A 23,219-nucleotide genomic window follows, 5' to 3' on the forward strand; every position below is an offset into this window, starting at 1 on the left:
TCTTCAGACATAAGAAGCAAAAAAAATTATGCAGATAAGATAAATTACCAAGTCCCCCCCCCAAAAAAAAAAATTATGACAGTGCAATGAGCTCCAGCCATTCTCAAATCTTAGTAGTTAAAACATTTTCAACCTTGGAAACACTAAAAGCATAAAAAGGCAGACTTTTTTTGGCATGAGGAAAGAAAAAATTTCAGCCCATCTAATCCTATACAATTTTTTATTGGATAATAATATATTATTAGGTAGAAAAAGAAGATAAAACAAATAAGGAGGATAACATACATTCCTGAACCCTAAACATAAACATTGGGCCTATGGGGTTCGAAAGTGCAAAATCTAACCTCTCTGCATATCAGGCAAGGAAGTTCCTCAAAAACAACATGCAGAATGGCACTTCTAAGAATAAGTAAAACTCCGAATATGCTTCTCCATATCATATCATAATATAAACTTGCACAGAAGGGGGTAATCTAATAAATAACACTTACGGGAGAATTTGCAGCATAGATGGAATAATTTTCAGAACCATTGACACCATTAAGAAGAGGCTCTCTTGAACTCCCAGTCTCACCGGATGTCTTTCTTTTCTGTTGAAAGTCAGTGAATTTCAAATGTTATGAGTAGTGAAATAAATAGATTAGTATGGTTTATAGGAAAATAGCTTGTAAGCATATAAGCATGACTATGTGCATGACCATGCATCTGATTGCAGGCATTCAGCTTTTTTCCTTCATTTAGCACACTCAGTCATATCAGTGCACAATGAGAGGAAGAAAATCTTATATTTCTTATCTTGATTTATGATATAATTATCATTTGGCATTTAGGGTTAGTAATGGAGTAGTTTAAGGTTTAAGTTTACGTTTTATCAGTTCGATCAAAAAAACAGTTTAATTATCAGTAATCAGGGATTGGTGTTTGAGCCTGAGAATATGTTATCCCAAGGTAGTACTCAAGCATTTGCATGTGAGTCTTAGTAAGATTAACAGTGCCTAAAAAAGGAATAGTCGGTTAGAAGATTAGACTCCCTAGATGATATTTTATCGTAGAAATCATTTCCTAATTGTTTGAGTTCAAGATATTTTCTTCTACCTCTTTCTCGTATTTTTCATCGCATATACACAAAAAAATGAGCTTAGGCATTAGTAAATTCAATTCTCTTATTAGTGCAGCCAAAAACTCCCTCGAGATGCAGGGAGCCAACAAAGAACTCACATATGATACTACCCAAAGAAACCCAAAACGAAGTGGGTCAGGAAGAACAGAGGTCGCGAACCATTTGCACGTTTAATTTCCAACGCAATAAACAAACAGAATCATGGGAAGAGGGGGGAACAACATACCAATTACTCAAGTTGAGCATCAACTTGAGAACAAAAATGCCGAAATTCTTGAAGAGAAAAAGAAATTGCTTTTCAATGAACCTAGTAATTGTTTGGTATTCTTCTGTTTTCCATAACTTAATCAGAAACCAAAGGCAGTGATTCTCTCAAGCGTCTGCATACTACAGCGAAAGCAGATAATCGGAGGCTTTAAGAGAGAGATAACCATACCGTAGTTGATCAAGATCGGACGCCATTGCTTGGAATGGAAGGCTGAGCTAGAATTGTTGCAAAACAACAATGAAAGCGAACTGAAGTGGAAGGATTACATTATATGTAATACAAACGGGACATCCAATTATCCAATCATCATTGCAGTCAACATTCTCAAGTTTAAAAAATTACTAAAAAAAAAACCGCTTTTTTGGCAGCGAGAAAAAGGAAACAAGGATTTATTTAAATAAGAATCTTTTAAAATATCAAATTCGCAAAGTCATTTCACAACGAAAGAGATTAAAAAATAACGCAAACTCAATTTTACAGGATATAAATAAAGAGAAGATTAAATAAGTGAAGTAGTAATAATTAAGAGAGTAAAAGATTAGGAGTGTTGGAGGGCGCCACGATTCACAGACGAAGTGCTGGCACATGGCGTTTAGTTCAAATTCAAACTGAAAATTGAAAACGACGCTTAGCAAACGGCAAAATTGAGTGCTTCACTAGCCAACATGACGTGAAACAAAACTACATTTCATCTTCTTCTTCGCTAAGCAACTGGATCCAATTGGTAGTTGGAGGGAAATTCAAGTCGGTTGACATTTTTTTCCCCACTACATCGAAATCTGACAGCATGAAAAAAAATTAAAATAATAAAAAGATAAAAATTTTACTGTGACAAAACAAAATAAAATGTTGTGCTGCTAGCTAAGAAAAATTTAAAAAACGTGAATTTTTTATTTATATTTCAGGTTAAATAAATTTTAATTATTTTGATTTTTATAGTCAATGTTTGTTAACATAAGTCTTTCTATTTTAGAATGGGATTTCTGCACTGTTTTTCAAATTTCACGAGCAAAATTGTACGATAATTTATTACATGATGGGTAGTGCAGCATGGTAAATGGGACCATAACCTTACTGAACAAATGTCTAGATTGTTATGGATTGGAAAAATATTTAGATAAATTGAGTGTCATTTATGGTCTATTTAATTAAAATATTTTAAATAATTTAATAAGATCTTGTGTGATATTTTTAAATTAATTTTATTATTATAACAAAATGCACATTTAATTTCTTACATATTCTCTCTTTACTATCATCAATATCAAAATTAATTTATATTTAATGATATTTAAATATCATATTTTATTGGATATATCACAAATGACATAATGCACCCGATCTACTTAAATTTTTTTTATGAATTGAGAAATTTTGCATTATTTTTACAATTCATGTGTAAAATTATATCATACTTGAGTTAAGGATAGATTTGCACCTTAGCTCATTTATAAAAACTAACCAAAAAAAAAACTACAATTTCACAAAATTGCCACGCATGGACAATAAAATCGCTATTAGGTCTATTTTTTTACACCCCACTCCATTCATTTAAAAATATAAGATATTTTTTGAAGAGTTAAATATTTTATTTTTAAACCTTTTGAGATGTAATCATTATCTTTCTTTTAAAAGTGTCCTATTGATGAAAAACTTTATATTTTAATAAGAGTAAATATAAAAAATATAATTAATTTAAAAATAGGGTAATTATTTTATTAAAAAAATTAATTAAAAAATATTTATATTTTTTAATAGAGAGAGTATGTTGGTATTATTAATGTGAATTGCTCCTCTAATAAATATTTGAATCTTGATTTATGATGTTAGAAGAAACTATTCTGTTATACCTAATTTTAGGTTAGCTTCTCCACTCCACATGCTAGCCCCCATTCAAGATGAGGCTTTCCTGTTACCTCACTGCACCAACTTTTTGGAGAGACAATGGAACATAATGGACAATTTTTCTTTTTTTTTTTTAACCAGATGAAAATTAGATGAACATAATAGACAAATAAAATGACTAATTTGAGCCTTACTGCATCCCAATGTTTTATAATAGAATGAAACTACTACTGTATCTGAGTGCTGAAATGTAAAAGTTCGAGCATAGCTCAGATAATATTTGATATTATTTTTATCAGGTCCTCCTGAAATATCTTTCCCCATAGAGAATAGGGAGAAGAATTATTGCTTTCTCACTCCTTCAAGCATATTAAATAACCGAGTGGGTATTTTTTTTTTTCTAATTTTTCTTGGCACTCTTGAAACATGAAACTTAAAAATAAGATTAAGAAGTGAATTATAATTTCTTAATGCATTGTTTGGTACTGAAAAAAAAGGAAAAAAAATAAAAGAATACAAGAGAAAATATAAGACTAGAATATATGTTATATATATAATTTCTTAATGCATTGTTTGGTACTGAAAAAAAAAGAAAAAAGGAAAAAAAAAGAATGAAAAAAAATAAAAGAATACGAGAATATAAACTAGAATATATGTTTATATATATATATATATATAAAGGACATGTATGAGTAAAATAGTAACTTTTTCCATATCTATTATAATCAATTAAATATTCACTATTAATTGAAATAAAATATAAAAGTTGAAAACCTCTCCCTTCCATCTAGCATTTCAAGGATCAAAATGTTGTATTTGGTGAACATATTACAAATATTTTTACTTAAAACTAAAATAAACAATAGTTGTTATATTTTATATCATAACTAAAAATATTTTCATTTTACTTAAAATAAAAAATAATTTTTGCCACAAAATTATTGACTAGATGTGAATTCCCATGTATTATATAAAAGTTAAAAATATATTACTAATTTATAAATAAGAAACATTTTTATAAATGTTATATCTTGTATAGTATATTAATTGTCTTTTTCTTACCAAACTTTCCATTTCCATGGTAAACGTTTACACCTACTTCACTACTTGTACAGCTGCATATGTGGGCACTTTCTAACCAAGTTTGCTATTTGCTTTTCTAGTGTAAAATATAATTTTTCATTAAACTATTTCAGTACTTCTTTAATGCTCTTGAAATGTCATATTATCAACACTACACTTTTTAACAGAAAATATTTTAAATTAAATAATTTTATTATCTAAATGTGCATTATGATAGATAATAGATAATATAATATAAGTCTTTATAAAGGAGATAATTTAGGCCAAGCTTGACTCGCCAGCTCGAATAAGCCTGAAAACTCATAGGTTCAAGCTTGAGAGTTTAGAATTTTTTTTATTCCAAGCTTATTCAGGCTGCCCAAATGAACTCAAAAAAATATAAACCAAGTCTGACTAACTAGTCAAATAAGTCCAAAAACTCATAAGATCGAGCTTGAGAGTTTAATTTTTTTTTATTTCAAACTTATTTAAGTCTCTTCAATAAACCCAAAAAAATTTGAGTCAAGCCCAAATACCCAAATTTTTTTATTTATAAATAAGATAAAATTGAAAAAACATTTTTAAATAAAAATTGAAATTACAAAAATAAAAAAATATATAATATAATATTCAACAATTTAGGTATTTGAGCTATTTTGAACATATGAGGGGTTAGAGTCAAACTAAACTCTATAGGTATTTTTATATGTCAAGATATTTTTTAAGCATAACTTGAATTGAGTTCAATTCAAATAAGCTTAGTTTACCTGAATTATCGACTCTGAGTCTCTATGACATCTCATTACGGTTGAAGAGTATAGCTCCTCTAGGCTCTAGCAATGTTTTGTGAAAATATGGGTTCATTTTGTTTGATTTTGATGTTTTATTTTGAAGAATAAATAAATAAATAATATCCAAAATCTCAAATTAAAGATATTTATAAAGAATTTTAATTTTGAAATATTTTTGGAAATAAGTTAGACAAAATATTAACTTAAAATTTTGGGCTATAATTTTTTTCAATTTATTTAAATTTATTTTAAGATTCTTCAAAATAATTTCAAAAACTAAGATTAATTAACACTGCTTGGATCGAATAAAAAATAAATTCAATTTTCCTTCAGTAATATTGTTTATTCAATTCCTACCAGAATATTGTTTATTCAATTAGTGTGGGGGAAAGACCATGTTGGAGAGGCTGTTACACATTACATCCAATAATGCCCGAATTTAATTTAGTAATATAAAAGCATCAAATAATCATGCCAAAATGGAAAAAGATAAAGTTTTTTAGTAAAAATATCTTCAATTTGATGTCACCTACTACAACTGTCCCCCACCATATATTACTTTAGTATATTATACTTTCTATTCAAAACAATTCTTAACTAAAACAAATCATATCTTCGCTCTTGTCTCTACGTAGAGATCCTTCAATGTCATTTTCCTGACCCTTGTCAATTATCGTTGGAGTCTCTAGATCATTCATTTCACCCTTCAAAATTTGCAAGTGAAAAATACAATCTTAAAAAACCAAGTTAGTGACAGTCTAATCCCAAAACATTCTAAAATTCCAATAAAATCCCACAAGTCCTTAATATAATGCTTGGTTAAAATGGAGGAAACAGGAGAGAAGGGAATTAATAATCCCTTTAAATTCCCCCACTTTTCAAATAGAGGGATTATGAGGAAAGAAGAGAAGAAAAGGAAATCCAAACAAGGGAAAATAGTAACTCTCCTCCAAGTTGCTATAAGGGCAGGCAAAAGAAACTACTTAAATGCCTTTCCTAAATCACAAAAAAGGAGCAAATCCTTAGAAAACAGTTGCCTCAGATCTGTTATAATTGTGTATTTGGTCTGCCTCATAAAAGAAGAACAAATCCTTTTGATGAATATTGGAAATATTTCAAGGTGATTTTGTCTACTTAGATGTCTCAGACAAGATCGAACTCTTTATAAAGATAACTGAATTTCACCAGTTAAATTTGAATACAACCCATTTATTCTCACAAGGTAAGAAAGAAGAAATATCCAAGATATCTTGCAGCTCAGTCACAGCTGAACTATGCTCCAAAGGTCAGCCTCAGGCTTTGGACTGCCATGACTGGTACCGGGTCCAGTCTCTCTGACCCGGATTAAGTGCATGTCCCTTGGAATGATAGATATACTGTTCACCTTCTCCAGACAAGTTCTCCTTGTGTTCAACACCATACCTTCTAGGTTTCAGCATGAGAAGCTGCGAAGAATCCATTTATTTATTATTTCAAGAGCAAGAATTTGGGATTCTTGGCCTTATGGCACCACCACAGTAGGAAAGTAATGAATTTACCTCATCTCCTGTGTGATCAGTTATGAAATGGAGCCAACCATGCCATTCAGGTGGAACCTGAGAAGCATTATACCTATCCTTCTCTGCATATTCGACCCACCTGTGTCTTCCTACAAGTTTTTAAGGAAACCACAATATGTAACAGTTCTTCGTAAAACTAATGAATTTACAAAATCTAATAAATTTGATTCATGAACTCGTTAAGAGATTATATGATCACAGAAATAGAAACACATGCATAGGTGAAAGAATACTAACGTTGTTTGTCTGTTGAGAGCCAGTTGCTTAAGTTCTTGAGTTGATTGTCGAGTTCTTTTATTAAAGTTGTTGATGAATCTTAATTTTTCTTGAGTAGGATTTTTTTTTTGAATAAATTATTGAGTAGGATTTTATTTGTAACAAGCAGCAAGTTTCATTAGCTTTATATTCATGGGTGTTGCGAGGCATTATAGATTTTGGGAAGCATTTTAGGTTCATTAAAGAGTTACTAGTAGTGCAACAAAAAACCTAATGCTTTGTAGTTATAACTAGTACAGTTGAGTTTGGTCCATCTTTCCCAAACTTCTGCTCTCATATTTTCTCAACACTGCCCTGAACAAGGAAAGCCTTGGAAAGCTTTTAGGGAGTTGCTTGGAGTATGAACATAGTAAAAGGTACATGACTTTGTATGGCCATACAACTAGCATATACAGAGGATAAGGATCAGTGTCCAGTAGAAAATAGGTAAGTCTTTGAGCAATAAATTTTCTTTATTCCCTTCTCTCCCCACAATTTGCCATCACATTTTCTCAACACAGCTCTGTACAAGAGTCTATTTTGAAGCAGAAGATTAAAAGCCACAGCTTTCGGCATTACCGTTTCTTGTTTATTATACATCACAATCAGAGTACCGTTTCTTACTATTCACAGAAGCTCAAATACTGGAGGTTACATTTCAGGAATTTCAGCAGTGAGAAAAATTATAATAATAGCTATATTAAACAAAATCATGTGTGCAGAGAAGAAACTAACCATATTGCATATCTTCAAGTCTCTCATAATACTTGTTACCAAATCTATCAACGCCAACAAGCCTTGCCCCAATATTATGGATCTTTGTTTGCCTGCATAAATTCAGAAAAGAGTCTGAAATCGGAATAGCAAAGGAAAAAGGACTGACAGAGTGTAAACCCCCTTCTAAAAAAATTTTAAAAAAAATTGAAAAATAAAAATGAATATCATTCGGGGCAGTTACGTTAATATTTTAGGAAACTAATTATTATAACACATATAACCTTCTGAAAGAAAACAAACCATACACATTCAGTCAACTCAACTTTCTATAACTGTTGGACTGACAACTCTCTCAGGAGCTTTTTTCTCTTTTGTATTGGGGATAAGAAGGAGATTCATACAATACCAATGATGTTCTTGTGTCAGTCCTTTCAGGCTCCAACAAATACAATTCTAGCTACATAAATGCACTCATTCAGAGTTTCCATTCCTTGGAATTAACATTGCCTGGTAAAAAAATGTTCTGTCAAATTCACATTGAAAAACGAAATAGTTGTTCTCTCCCATGAATCTGAAGAACTTTTTTGTAAAATCTTGTCTACTCAAAGTAATAATAAGTTTCTATTCAAACACAAACTAGAATAAAGATATTCTTCCCATCTCTCCTCCATTTCTTACTATCATTAGTATCAATTATACTCAGCAAAAACAATGCAGACAAACAACTTAACTTTGGAGGGAGCTTCAAAATTACAATGGGTTTATCAAGATCTTATTCCCATACAGGGTAAGTGCAAACTTGGATCTTTGAAGAATTATTTATATGAATAAATAGCAGAAGAGGCAAGAATCCATGCTTTGTTATGGAAATTGTGACAGGCGAAGGATAATAGTAATGCTTAGTATTTTGAAAAGGGCCAGCTAATGAATTTTTAAGACTCAACTGCTACAGACAAAAAGCAGGTTCCAAAGTAGAGGGCACAAGAAGTTTGAATGTTGGATCCAAACCAAACCAGAAGGCTCTTTCATTGAAAGCAGATTGTTGCTCTTCTTGTTGATGCCCCGAGAGCTAGTTTGGTGATGTGTGTTGCTGGATGGCACAAGAAGAGGCTAAAAATGGAGAACCAATCAAGACTGTGGTTCAAGAGGGTCTGTTGGGAATGGAAAGGGCATTTCAGAGGAGGTGCGGCAAAGTTCTGGTGTGCAGAATGAGAAAGATGTGGTTTTGGCCATAAAGAAAGCATAAACTAGGTTGTTATATCAGATTGTGAAATGGATATGATGTATTTTACAAAAATAGACTGCAAACAGCGTAAGGAAAGGAGTGAATTTGAGTTTGTTCCGGGGAAACAATAGGGGATCATAGTAGCAGAGAAAAGGTCACAGTTGTTAAAAAATAATCAGATTCTAAGGCTGACGGGGCCCAACATTCTGATTTTTCTGATAATTCAGCTTTCAGTATTCAGATGATTTCAGATGAGGTTTAGTGAGGATGACCTTATTGATTTAAACTTCAATGCAGAGGAAGACTTATTAATTGAATGGATTGCTAATGAGTGTTTTCAAAGGGAAAAGAAGGCCGAGTATAGAAGGAACACTGATGGAGATCTTGATGGAATTTCTGAAACTTTTAACTGAATATAATACCAATGAAGCTGAAATTCATCTAGGATAAACTATTTGGAACATATCAGGGTAAATCTATTAGATAAAACATTACTTGAAACAGATTCTTAAATCATGACAGGAACTTCCTTGTCTACCCAGTGTCCTCGAAATACTCTTTGTTTGTCTTCCCTAGTGTGTTTTCATAAATCCTAAATCCAATGTTATGCTTTCTTATATGCATGTTGGACAGCTTGCAGGGTGGCTTGTAGTAAGTAGCAGTGATCTTGAATGTGGCATCCTTCATTTCCCTATGGAATATGGATCATCATCATGTTTCTCCCTCATCTAGCATTTTGAAGCATAAGGCTCCTTGGAAAACAACGGTTTGGTCATTTAGTGGGGAAGGATGACAACTGAGATCCACAAACTTTGCCTCACTAGCTTAGTCAATTGTCAGATAAATCTTGGCAAGAGATAAAGGTAAAAATGCAACCTAGGACCTATGGGAGGAAAAGGTGGCTAACTCTATCAGCTATGGAGGTGGCCAAGGAGATAAGGACAAATCATGTAGCCATGAGAATCCTTATCTGGAATGTAATAGGATGGAAAACTGTTTAAATCATAGGAAGCTCCAGGAAGTTGTTGATAGGCTACACCTGACATAGTTCCCTTTCAAGAAAAAGCAAGAAAATTCTGGATTAGAAGTATTTGAGCAATCACTTCAAAGGTTGGGATTCATTCCTTCTGATTTTTCAGGTGGTCTTTTAGTTGTTTGGTTAACTTAGGTAGCCTCCAAAGTAGATGTTCAGACAGCCCCCCCCCCCGGGGGTTAGTCTTCAAATTCCAGTGCTGAAAGTCCATAATGATTATAATATACCGATATCAATCTATGGTGCACACACACACACACACACATATAGAGACACAGCAGAAAGGAAGGCGCCCAGACTAAAACACAGAGGCACAGATATCCATTCTAGAAACGTAAAACATAAATGCAACTATGTAAGATATGCAAAATAGACTACTTACAAGAGGTTTCCATCGCTAAGGCATCTCCTGGAGGTTCAAATGACAAGACAAAATCAGCACGATCCAAACTTCTTAAAATAACTTTGAAGGGGAAAAAAATTAAAGTGCCCCATATAATTTCTAACAGCATCGGGCCATAATTTAAAATTAAATCTTCCCCATAATGTGAAGTGAATAGGTAGAGTTATTAAACAAATGACCAAAAGCAGAACTGAGATTTTTCACCCACATCACAGCATCTACCATACCAAAGACTTTTTCAATTAAGCCCCAAATTCTTGGAATCAGACATTTTTTCTTTGCAGAATTTGCCGGCGATTTCTGATGCAACGAAACAAATTCGGATATCAACTCGCAAAAACAAAAGGAAAAAAAAAAACTTACAAGTAGCCTTCTTCCTTGAGGGTTCTAAGGAAGGCACTGAATCCCTTTTCTCTGATCGAGTTGATCACGCTCTTCACTACCGACGCCATTTCTCGTCGTCCCTTCCCTCTCTTCTCACTACTGGTTTCGTGAGGTTTCAGCTGGCTTCTTTGGGTGATTTGTTATGGGCTCATGGCTTCCATTTTTATTTTTATTTTATTTTTTTGTGTTGCATTAACTACTTCATCGACTGGGAATATATCATAGATTAGGAATGGTGTTAGTTTTTCATTTTCGATCTTCTTTCAGAAAGAAAAAAAAAGATCTACATTCCGAAACATTTTAAGGGGAAAACAAGAAGGGTTAAAGGTCTTTAATTTCTCAATTTTACCTAAAAAATTATTAAACACTTTAAACTTAATTACAAATTAATTTTATCTCTCAATATTAAAATTTACCATCTATTCAACATTATGCACTATGTTACAATTTTTTATTATAAAATATTTAAATTTAAGGTGCTTGGACTCTTCAGTGTAAAATTAAGAGGAAAAATGATGCTTAAACATGTATTTTATAATAAAAAATATTAAAAATATAATGTGAACCCTACTAGTAATAATGAAAACTATGAGTTAATGATAAAATAATGAGAAAAAATTTTAACGTTAAAAGATAAAATTAACAAAACTAAATTAACACAATTAAATTTATAGTGTTCGTGACCTTTTGATAAAGTTAAAAGGTGAAAATGTATCTTAACAAACAAAAAATTAAAATATACTTTTTTCGTTTAAAAATATAAGGCATTTTTAATCGAATCTCATTTCTAATAAAATAATTATCTACTTTTAGTTAACTCTATATTTTCATATTTATCTCTATTCAACACCATATAATAAATATAAAATCATTATCAATAAACACTTTTAAAAAAAAGGCAATGATTACACTTTAAAAGACTAAAAATATCTTACATTTTAACATCTAATTCCTCAAAAAATACCTTACATTTTTTAACATTTAACTTCTTAAAAAATACCTTACATTTTTTAATAAATGTAGTACAAAACTTTAGCAAGTTGCATGGAATTCCTCACCCTCGTAAAAATATAAAAGTAACATACCAAACCTTTTATTTTATTTTTTTACAATGGACTCCTCTAATATTATTTTTTAGTTATCTTTAACATGTCATGTTTAAAAAAAAAAAATACTTAACCCCTCATGTAGCATCTGGTGTAAGATAATAATAACAGTAAAATTGTGAATAATTTTTTTAAAAAAATGATTTGGCAACTTCTCTTAGTAAGATAGTTAAAAAATAAAAGTAAAAAAGTTTGTGATAAAAAAAGGTTAAGAATGTTAATGTTTTTACCCCGTTTAGGTGAAAATTTCTATAATTTATATCAAAATATCTAAATCTAAATATTTATAAAAGAGCGTTTTATGTGACATAATAATTTTAATCACGTTAAAATAAGACTAGTTAATTAATTAATTTTAGTTTGCATGTAGTCGAATTTTAAACACAATTTTTATTCAAAACAATTTTTTCAAAACAGTCAAATATTTTTTAAATTAAAAAATTAATAATTTAAATGTCAATAGATTAATATACACATGAATATAAAAACTCTAGTATTTGGCGGGTCTAGTTGATCCATTGATGGGTCTCATATATATTTTCTCTATTTAAAAATATAAGACATTTTTAAAAAAAGTTGAATGTTTAAAAATGTTGGGCATTTTTAATCTTTCGAGGTGTAATTATTTTTTTTAAAGTGCTCCTATTAATCATGACTTTATATTTATTGTATGATATTTAATAGAAATAAATATAAAAAGATAGGATTAGTTTGAAATTAAGTAACTACTTTATTTGGGGCGAGATTCGGTTAAAAATATTTTACATTTTTAAGAAGGGGAGTATTTCTTATTTTTTTTGAAATATTTTAGCAAATGTAAATGTTGTGATATGAACTTAAAATGAAATTAATGTTAGAGTTACGGATCCAGAAATTATAAAATTTAAGGGTACCACACACATACACATATATAGTATCTATATGTGTGTGTGTGTGTTTTATGAGGACATTAGATCTAATATTGTTAAATATTTGAAATCATTTATATACATTAAACATCTAAAATTGAGTGAAATAAACAAAAAATCGTGGGAATGAAGGTGGCTGTGAAAATGGATCGTGAAGAGTTGTTCAAAATTATGGCTGGATTGGGTGTATATGGTGATCGGAAATGTGCTAATTTATTGCATAAGCTTTCTGACCTACAGAAATTCAGCAAGTGACTTAGGTTTTTTCTTGCATTAAAAGTTATTTTTTTCCCTTAACTTAACTCGAAAGATCATTGGATACCTTAAATTTAATTATGAATAAATTTTGTCCCTCATTGTTAAAGATTTCCTTTATTGTCATCATCTCATTTTCTCACCATCTCTTTATTGTTAGTAAACTTCATATTATATTTTTTAAATATTTTTTATCACAAAATATTTGAGTTGAGGGTGTCCACAAATCTTTTGGGTAAAAGTTGAGCAGCAAAAAAAATCATTAACTCATTAAAAAATAATAAAAAATGATGGCAACTATTGACGACAAATGGACGTTAGACATTTTTAACATCTGGATGATAAGAAAAAGAATTTTAACTTGGAGAAAAACAATTGACCCATAATTGAGTTTAAAATGTCAAATGATCCTCCAAGTAAAATTGAAAAGCAAAAATAACCCTTAACCTTTTTTTCTTTGGTGTGTTGCCAAGGTAAAAATCGGCAAACATTTTAGCATTAGCCAGAGTAAAGGGATGTGTCCAAATGAATGGTTTGTCTTTTTTTTTTTTATATCATGGTATATACTCTCTCCATCTCAAATTATAAGACACTTTTAAACAAAATCTTACATATCAATAAACTTTATTAAATACACTTAACAACTTGATTTTTTCAAAACAAAAATATAAATTTTTAAAAATGCCATCATTTAATATATTGAAAAGAGAAGGGACAAAAATTTATCATAGAGAGAAAAAGGATAATATTAAAATTGATACATTTAATAAAATTTTAATCTATCCAAAATTTTTTATATTTTGAAACAAAAAATTATTTAAAAGTGTTCTATAACTTGGGATGGAAGGAGTATTTTTTTTTTAGCATGACAATGATAAGTGTTTTAAAAAGTAGAAAGAGGCTTTAATTACTATACCTTGGAGTTAACAAGTTTCAGAATTCAGAGAGGCACAACCTGGATATTTAAATTGTCAATTTTTAATTTACAATTAAATTTTTTATTATTATCAAAAAATATAAAATATGACATGTGGAATAAATAAAAATTAAAAAATGTAGAAGACCCAAAACTTTTTGAAACTAAAATATATGATATCTCAATATAAAATCGACTAAAACTTAAAAGATTAACTAATAATTAACATTATATATATTTTAAAAAAATCAATGTATTATCTGGGTATTTAGCCAAATTCGATCAGGTTTGACTCAAAATTTTTTAAGCCTCTTTGGATTGGTCTAAATAAGCCTCAATATTAAAAATATATTTTATAATGCTTGGTTCTAAATTTTATCAAATTTATTTTGATTGACTTAAATTATTGGCTCTAAATTGATGCAACATTGTAACACCAAGCTTCAAGGTTGTAAAGACAACTATTTTAGTTGTATTCTAGGTTTTTTATTTTCTTTGGTAAGTTGAGGTATAGGCTAGATGTTGCATTCTCTTGTGATTAATAACATTGTTTTTTTTAAAGACCTAAAAATGAAAATCTTTTAAAATTAAAATGATATATATAAATCCTTCTACTTTTCCTTTTAAAACTCAAATCTTTTTAAGCATGAGCTTGATGCATTGAGCATACTTTAATTTCCAGCTTTAATCACTCAAATTATATATTAATTAATAAAGATATAGATGAAAATTTATTATTTGTTATCCTAAAATATTTAATTTGGGATTAAGTTTTTTAAAATGAGAATGCTAGACATTTATTATATATTCCTATTTTTTTATATAATATAGGACATTTTATAATATATAAACCACTTTTTTCAATTTAATAATTTTTGATTAGTGAAAAGATATTTAACGTAATTATATTATGAGAGAATCACATTCAATGAGCTCTCAAAAAAATTATCCACAGACAATGATTAATATATAATTGATTGTTGTTAAAATAGAAACATGAGTTGCTTTTTCTTTAATAGAATTTATTGTTAGTTCTTGTTTATAAATAATTTTCTTGAAAAGTCTTTGAATGAGATTCTCCTTTATATTATTATTTAAAGTTAAGAATAAGAATAGAAGTATACTCCTTTTATCTCAATTTATATAATATTTTTTAAAAATTTATTTTGTCATTAAATATAAAGGGCATCATGATATTTTTAAATAATGGATAATTTAGCCCTTGTCTTAAAAAAAGAAAGAGGTATTAATATACATGCCTTATGTATCACCTTCATAACATGAATTGACATTATTAGATGCAAAATTTAAAAATTATTGTGATTTAGTATTATTTCAACTAAATAATAAATTTTTTTTAATATGTAAGATTCAATTAAAAATATTTTATATATAAGAATGGAAGGAGTATCTCTTTTTTTATGGTATTAAAAAAATAACTTTTTTAAAATGTTTAAAATAATTAAAAATGTCTAGAAATTCTTTTCATACAAAGTAATCTCTATTTTCATTTATTTATCATTTTATTATTTTTTTAATCAATAATTTTATTTCACTTAATACTCGGAGTGATGGTTATTAATGGTTAATTAATTGTGTGACTCACCGAACCGAAGCCAATTGCAACAACAGATGATGTGGCAGATTGTCATTGGATAAGCATACATCATCAATTTTTGAGTTCGCTGGAAACAAAAATCCGAGAGACCGAACGCGAGTTGCCGAAGTTGCTGATCACCAACGTTTGTCTGACAATTTCAAGAGTTGTTAGGTGTGGATTCTTTTCATGTGAAGATTTTGGATTTTCCTCTTACAATTGATTCATCAATTTTTGCAGCTGTATTGATCTTGCACGGTGATTTGTTTCTTAGTTTAGGGCTCATCCTCTTGGGATGCATTGGCAGAAAACTGGTCGCGGGATTTGAGTTTTTAGTTTATTTCAGCCTTACATACCGATCTAGCATCTGTCCTTTTCGTTGAAATATTCGGATTGCTCCTTCTGTTTTGTTTCTTGTATGATATATTTCTCGGGACATCTGAATGCGTCGTTCAATCGATTATACCGTTCATGTGGCGTCATTATTATTCTTTTCAAATTTAATGGGCCATTTTACTTATCGGTTTCTGTATTTTTGGTTGCTTACCTATCAATGACATAGTTGTTCTTGACGGAGGAGAGAGCATAAAATTTTTGTTAGAGGGAGGATAAATTTTATCTGTTTCAATTTTAGAGTATAAAGTAATGAAATAAATTTTTTTACTTGACGAAGGAGTAGGGATCCATTTCTCTTCGTCCACGAACAGGCAATCCACGCTTGGTCGAGCTCGCCGTCGGGCGCCGTCCGCCGTTGTCAGCCCTGCGTGGTTGTTCTCGGGCTACTGAAGAAGATTGGAACCTTAGGGCTCTCTCTACCCCCAAAATCCAGCGAGTATGATTAGTTCAATCTGTCTTTGAATCTAGATTTGAACTTATTCCCCGCGTCATCTGTTCCCTGCGTTGTTGTCAACCCAAGTGTCGGACGGCGTCACCGTTTCTTACTTTGTTTTTATTTTTTTTATTTTAATTTGGCTTTGAATCTGGTCGTGTAATCGTTTGGATATTGACGCTTTTGAAAAAAGTTTGAAGGTAACCGTTTTATGTTGAGTTAGGACTTCTTATGCATATGGGTTTCCAGATGTTGATTGAATGGTTGCTGTTTCTCTGTGTATAGCAAAAATGATGAGGCTACAGTCGTATGCGGGGCTTAGTTTCATTGCAACTCTCGCTGTTGCGTATCATGCATTCAACAGCAGAGGTCAATTTTATCCAGCAATGGTTTTTCTGTCAACTTCCAAGATCAGCTTGGTACTTCTTCTCAACATGGGTCTGGTCATTATGTGTCTTTTATGGCAATTAACAAAGAAGGTATTTCTTGGCACACTCCGAGAGGCAGAGGTTGAGAGGCTTAATGAGCAATCATGGAGGGAGGTTATGGAAATCCTTTTTGCCATCACCATTTTTAGGCAGGATTTCTCTGTTACATTCCTTGCTATGGTCACAGCACTGTTGTTGATCAAAGCTTTACATTGGTTGGCTCAGAAAAGAGTTGAATATATTGAGACCACTCCTACAGTGCCCTTGTTGTCTCACATTCGAATTGTGTCTTTTATGGGTTTCCTCCTCCTTCTGGATGGACTGTTTTTATATAGTTCCGTGAAGCATTTGATACTATCATGGCAGGCTTCAGTTTCCCTCTTTTTTGCTTTTGAGTAAGCCTTCCTCTCTGTATTCTCCCTAAATTAGTTGCCAGTTGCCATATGCTTAATTTGAATTGAAAAATGCTTTACTTTATGTCAATTTTAAAGTTTTTGTATCTACATTGGTTGTGTCAAGATTAGAATGATGTATGGAGATTAAAAAGTATACCATCTTTAGCTGTTCTTAAGTCCAGCTAGTCCTTTTAAATATATAGAAATCTACAATATTGTTGAATTTTTAAATTCTTTGTCTGATAAAAAGCCATTTTACTGTAAGCAACCAATCATTATCTTTAATTGACCTTGGTTATAGGATTATTGATGTCTAGAAGTTATAAATTTCTTCTTATGTTCTTTGATCAAGATCCTTTTTATCTGGGAAAATATTGGCATAGCAAAGAACAAATTATAAGGGAGGAGTATATATCTACAATAATAAAATTATAGTTGGTTGGCTCTGGGAAAAAAAGTAATTGCTAGCATATAGAGTTAACTGGTCAACCATAACTCAATGGTGGTTGGCTTAGTGGATAAGGAGTTGGAGGTATGCTCCTTACTTTTAGCAACTTGGTTTCAAACCCTGGGGCAAGTACCAAGGAGAATTTATTCTCTTACATGCACCAAGACAATGTTAAGGGTGCTCCTTTTTTATCGCTGGAGGTGAGCCTTAGTCTTGGATTGTATGCATTTCAGCCCAAGGATACCATAATCGTACAACCAAAACAAGTCAACCATTTTACTCTAATTACAAATTATAAGTTTACATTGATTATTTTATTGGGCTATGAAGTTTAAGTTGTTAATTGTTATTATTACCTTATCAAATAATGATAAAATACTTGATGATCAGATAAATCATGATTTTTAAATTGCTGCATGTTGTTATTATTCCTATAAATTAATCAAGTTATGTGTCTTTGTGGATCTTATATTAAATAATTAAATTACATTAAAAAAATTATAAAATGCCTATATACATATACATGTGAATCACTTCACCTACTAGGAATCTATTTATCCTAACATGTGGTTGAACATTTCTGTTTATTTCTATCTATTTCTTGGGGATTTGTCTTTGACACTATCTATTTCTATCTCAGGTACATGATACTGGCAACAACAACAGTGTCAATTTTTGTAAAATATCTTTTCTACGTTAGCGACATGCTTATGGAAGGACAATGGGAAAGGAAACCAGTCTTCACATTCTACTTGGAACTCATCAGGGATTTGCTTCACTTGTCTATGTATATGTGTTTCTTCCTTGTGATTTTCATGTGAGTGATCAGTCTACTCTTATTTTGCATATGCATTGTAGCCCTCATGAATCTTCCTAGAGTGTTTACATGGAGGAAGATGCAATTTAAAATATTTGAGGCTGGAATTGATGTTAGCGTTTTGGTTTACAAACATGAATGTTGGTTCAAGAATTGCACTTTGAAGGTATATTATGTCTGAAATCAGACAAACTAGCTGCTGGAGTTTTTTGTGCAGCACAGGCCCTCTGTAAATTATTATTTGGAAATTAATGGGTGAGAGAAACATATTTAGTTTTTTACAAAGCTGATAGAAATCAATCCTTTAAAATAGTAAGTTCCAGATTGAGTTGCAATGGCACTGAGATTTTCTCTAATGGTAACTTCCTTATTGGCGCTCCCCTAATCTCTAGTAACTGGTATATGTCATCTCCTTTTCAGATACTTTGAACATTAACCAAGGGAAGGTCCTTCTAAATTATTTAGCTAATTATAATGTTAGTTAAACTAATGGTTGCTGTGTTTGTCATGGAACTTGGCTTTTATCTTACTGCTTTATCATTTGTTCAGAGATATTATATAAGGTTATGGTCACCCGTCACCTACTGTTTTCTTCTATTGTTCTTTAGTAGTGAATGTTATTTTAAAATAGCTTGTCTAGCTTTTGGTTTACTTGCTTGTCCTGTTTTTGTTTTGATTTGATTGTATGTTTAGTCTTCACAAGCTATTTGTTACCTACAAAGTGCTAACCTTAAACTGGCTTTGGTAGAAATTATGGTGTGCCTTTACACTTAATACGGGAGCTGTATGAGACATTTAGGAACTTCAAAGTTCGTGTTGCTGACTACATTCGCTATCGTAAGATTACTTCAAATATGAATGATCGGTTTCCAGATGCAACCCCTGAAGAGCTTAACGCGTTAGTTTTTAAAATGTTACTAACACTTGTTAGTTTTGTAGTTAAGCTTATACAATAGTATTGATTTTTTTAAATGGGTATGCAGAAGTGATGCTACATGTATTATCTGTCGTGAAGAGATGACTACAGCCAAGAAACTTATATGTGGACATCTTTTTCATGTGCATTGCCTCCGATCATGGTTGGAGCGACAACATACTTGCCCTACCTGTAGAGCCTTGGTTGTACCACCTGAAAATGGGGCAACTACTGCTGGAGGGCAGCATGGATCACAGTCAGATCGACAGGGTAACCATATGAGAACAGATACTCTATGCGTAGTTTGTTAGCATATTCACTATGCCAAAATTGAAATTATACTATTTCTGAGGAAATAATGCCTTTAGTAACTAAAATGGAAAATGCGAAAAGTGAAGGTCATATAGTTTGATATCGGCAGATTAGTCCTCTTTGGATACGCCCCTTCCATACAAGAACCAAACATTATCCTTTTTAAAGCATTTCAGTTTAGAAATTTTTTACTATACAGACTTTTTTTAAAGACTGGGATCATTTCTGTCCCATTTTCTTTTATATTTCTATACTGAGTTATAAAATGGTGTATTGTGTCTGTTGAAGATTGAAATAATTTATTCAACTCTTAAAACCATGTTTTCTCTTTTCTTGGGACAGTCATGTTTTCTTACTTTTTGTTTAACGTGGTATCATTTTGAGTTTAACACTACCTGTTTAAATATTTAGGAAATTATAAAATAACATGAATGGAGTAAAGATTGCAGCTTTGGATAGCACTGAACTTGATTGAGGCTGGATTATTATAACTTGGAACAGGAACAGGAACTAATACTGGAAACTCATCTCAAGCTGAAGGTGGCAGTGGGGTGGCTACTGATAATTTGAGTCGTCATCAAGCTAGACTCCAAGCTGCTGCTGCTGCTGCTGCAATGTATGAGAAGTCTTTTGTGTACCCATCACCATCTGCAACTTCTTTAGCATGGTATGGCAATATCTCTTTTTTCCTTTCACCCAATTTAAATATCAGTGATTTGCCCTCCACCTTTCTTTTTATATATATATATATATATATATCCTTAAAACAGACTGATTCAGAAACAATGAATTTAACTGAAAACACATTGTGTGCCTGGGTTGTTCTTGTTGAAAAAAAAAAAAATTAGCAGGTGCTGCAAAAGGAATATATTATATATTTATATACACTTGGTATACTCTATTAATCTGTTATAAAGGAGTAACTAACTGAGGCAACACTCTCGTATGTTTGCAAAGATGGCACATGAGCTTTTGGTTGAATCTGAGACAAACGTCTAATTTTTCAAAATTTTCTCTCTTTTTCCAGATCTAATCTTAAGCATTCTAGTATTTTCGAAAAGAAGCTTGAACACTGGTTACGTATGTGGAAGTTTTCTGTGACAGTACTGAAGCTATTAATATGGTTACCAGGATTGGCAATCAAAACCATCTGTTTGGTGGTGTTATTGAAATTGCTAGACTCTTCCTTGGAAGAGATTGGACTGTTTTTTTGATTTCGTATACAGGGAAGCAAACATTTGTGCTCACTTATTAGCACAATTATTTCATAGGTTTACTGGATTAGTGTTGATTTTTGTACCTATGATCATTCTCCACCTCTTTATCAAAAGGTGAATGATGATAGGAGAGTTGCTCTTTGTATTCATTAGTTTGTAATGTCTTCTATTAGTTTGGTTAATATACGTTCCATATTTATTTAAAAAAAAGAAAGAAATATTTTGAATTTTGAAATCCTTAACCCATGCTTCACCTGCAAAAGCATGAATAGAAGCTAGTTAAGTTTTAATTCTTTGATGATAAAAAAATTTCTTTGGATTTGAAGGTTAAAAGGACCAGCTTTGCAATTTCGAGTCTTCTATTTTCTCAAAATTCAAACTGTCTTTAAATTCAGTACTTGTATCCAAATCTGTTCAGTAAAATGTGAGTGAATTTGATTAACTAGGCAACAATCAATTTCCAGGTCCAACTCATGTTTAAGTGCACTATAAAATTGATAACTTCAATTGCCTACAGGCTACAGCCTGTTAAACTATTTAATTGATTAATTGATAGGGTTTGTTCTCTATTTTGCAGCGCCCCTGGATATACTGTATATCCTCCTGTTCATAGGCCTGCCGCTGAATCTACTAATACAGAGCTTAATGGAGAACATACTTCATGTGAACAAACACAACGACAATTTGTCATCCCTGGTGGACCAATGAATGTTTCCTTTCATCCAATGGGACCGTTTCTTATCCCTCCTTCTCTAACACATGTAGCAAACGGAGAGGGATCTGGATCTGATCCGAATGGGCCAAACTCTCTTCTGGAAGCTCAAAGAACAATTCAATACCAGATTGAGGTACAGTTGCACTGAACTTCTTCAATGGTAACTTGTTTATCACTACCCTGCCATTGTAATCTCATTGTACTTCTGTAGAGTGGTCAAGTTTGGTAATTATGTTTGCCACCAAATGAGTATTTACACTGTTGCTTTTCTCAGCCACATCTCTCTAGTCGTAACATCGCTGATATTATGACTACTTTCTCGCAATCAGTCTTCTATAAGCATGTGTCATGTCACATGCACATATAAAATTAGTGGATGGCATTCCAGGATATATTAGATATAAACCATGAAGCATGATTCTAGATGGCATGTTGGTAAATGCCTGCATTTTTTTATTCAGGGTTTGTGAAAATTGAAGAGGTTTCGGAAACAGATGTGTCCCATGTACATAATATTTGAAAGTATACCTTAGTCTCTAACGTGGAAGTTTAACTCTTGTGTATTGAATTAAATCCGTGAATGAAGATTGAAATCCATCCCTGTTATAGTTATTCATGAAATTAATCTGTGTTTTTTTTTTGGGGGGGTAAAATCAAAACAGATTCTGCAAAATCAGCTCCAGATTCTGCAGAACGCAAATGTAAATGAGGGCAAGTCGTCATCATCAATTAGCAAAGACAAGGAGGTTGCTTCCTCTTCATCTCTGCCTGATAATGGTCGTAATGAGGGGATTCAAGGCGGTACTCGGTAGTGTATAAATTAAACTGTTTTGCTTATTTTGTGTCGTGGCTGTATAATAAAGGAGACTTTCAAATGTAGATATAGGAAAAGTAGAGTACGGCAATTATAGCATTGTAGGTCACATCATCGATTTGAGAATGCTTGAGGCTCGTCCTTTGTTTCGCTAATCTTCGTAATGCATAGTGCCTCCTAACAAATCATTTAATGTTTCTGACATTTTATTTTTGGCAGGCTGTGTTATCGTAATTCAAGTATTTGGTTTATTTCATTTTCTTCTATTTTACAGGTCACTTTTATTTAATGTGCTTTGCGAAAATTAAAGAAAATTTTAAATTTTATTAACTTTATTTTAATATTTAATAAGTTATCTTTACTTTTAACAAAAATTGAAAGAATTATTTTTTGTAATTTTTTTAGCATTTGATAAGGGTAAAAAGATAAATATAAATAAAAAATAGTGAAGTGTTTTATAAATGGGATGAAAATTAATTTGTTTTTTTGCCTTAAATTAGAGGTGTGTGTATGACATCCGCTATTGAATATGTATGTAATAATTTATATGTAATTACATTAGTAGGTATGTAATTATTCAAAAGCGTGTATGATGACAATATCTTTTCTAAAACTAAAATGTTTTTTTTTCCTCCAAAATCTGATAATAATTGTAATTATTGAAAATTGTTGTTCGGGATATTTTAATCTAAAATTTATAAAGTCTTTTACCAAGATGATAAAATAAAATTTACAAAGTCATCATTGTTTCAAGTCATTTTATTTTTTTTTTTATCTTAGCATGATCCTAGTCAATATACATTAAAATTAATTGTAAGAGCATCTAACTTTGGTTGGATTGAGAGAAAAATGGAGAAGAAAGAAAATTAGGAAAAAAAATTTAA

The 23,219-nt window shown here is 31.1% G+C and overlaps 2 protein-coding genes across 5 annotated transcripts; one reads left to right on the forward strand and one right to left on the reverse strand.

Annotated features, from left to right (window-relative positions):
• Positions 1 to 6,160: 6,160 nt before the first annotated feature.
• LOC129298315 (probable NADH dehydrogenase [ubiquinone] 1 alpha subcomplex subunit 12) lies at positions 6,161 to 10,800 on the reverse strand. 2 transcript variants are annotated; one of them, XM_054936710.1, is made up of 5 exons: positions 10,642 to 10,798; positions 10,258 to 10,284; positions 7,636 to 7,727; positions 6,625 to 6,734; positions 6,161 to 6,531 (listed from the first exon to the last, which is right to left on the reverse strand). In XM_054936710.1, the coding sequence occupies exons 1-5, from the start codon at positions 10,728 to 10,730 to the stop codon at positions 6,379 to 6,381; spliced, it is 471 nt and encodes a 156-aa protein (XP_054792685.1). In that variant the 5' UTR covers positions 10,731 to 10,798; the 3' UTR covers positions 6,161 to 6,378. The 2 variants fall into 2 exon arrangements, with proteins under 2 accessions (XP_054792685.1, XP_054792686.1); XM_054936711.1 differs by lacking the exon at positions 10,258 to 10,284 and having other exon boundaries at positions 10,642 to 10,800.
• Positions 10,801 to 15,478: 4,678 nt separating this feature from the next.
• Positions 15,479 to 22,591, forward strand: LOC129298318 (ERAD-associated E3 ubiquitin-protein ligase HRD1B-like). Of its 3 annotated transcripts, none has more exons than XM_054936714.1 (9): positions 15,498 to 15,618; positions 16,118 to 16,276; positions 16,559 to 17,096; positions 18,185 to 18,361; positions 19,110 to 19,259; positions 19,345 to 19,547; positions 20,091 to 20,256; positions 21,384 to 21,654; positions 22,184 to 22,591. In XM_054936714.1, the coding sequence occupies exons 3-9, from the start codon at positions 16,564 to 16,566 to the stop codon at positions 22,331 to 22,333; spliced, it is 1,650 nt and encodes a 549-aa protein (XP_054792689.1). In that variant the 5' UTR covers positions 15,498 to 15,618; positions 16,118 to 16,276; positions 16,559 to 16,563; the 3' UTR covers positions 22,334 to 22,591. The 3 variants fall into 3 exon arrangements, with proteins under 3 accessions (XP_054792692.1, XP_054792689.1, XP_054792691.1); XM_054936716.1 differs by having other exon boundaries at positions 15,564 to 15,618; positions 16,124 to 16,276; XM_054936717.1 differs by lacking the exon at positions 16,118 to 16,276 and having other exon boundaries at positions 15,479 to 15,618.
• The last annotated feature ends 628 nt before the right edge of the window (positions 22,592 to 23,219 follow it).

This window comes from Prosopis cineraria, unplaced genomic scaffold (assembly GCF_029017545.1).
Source record: "Prosopis cineraria cultivar Desert tree isolate PC_DT_omini unplaced genomic scaffold, ASM2901754v1 PC770, whole genome shotgun sequence".
Taxonomy (NCBI): domain Eukaryota; kingdom Viridiplantae; phylum Streptophyta; class Magnoliopsida; order Fabales; family Fabaceae; genus Prosopis; species Prosopis cineraria.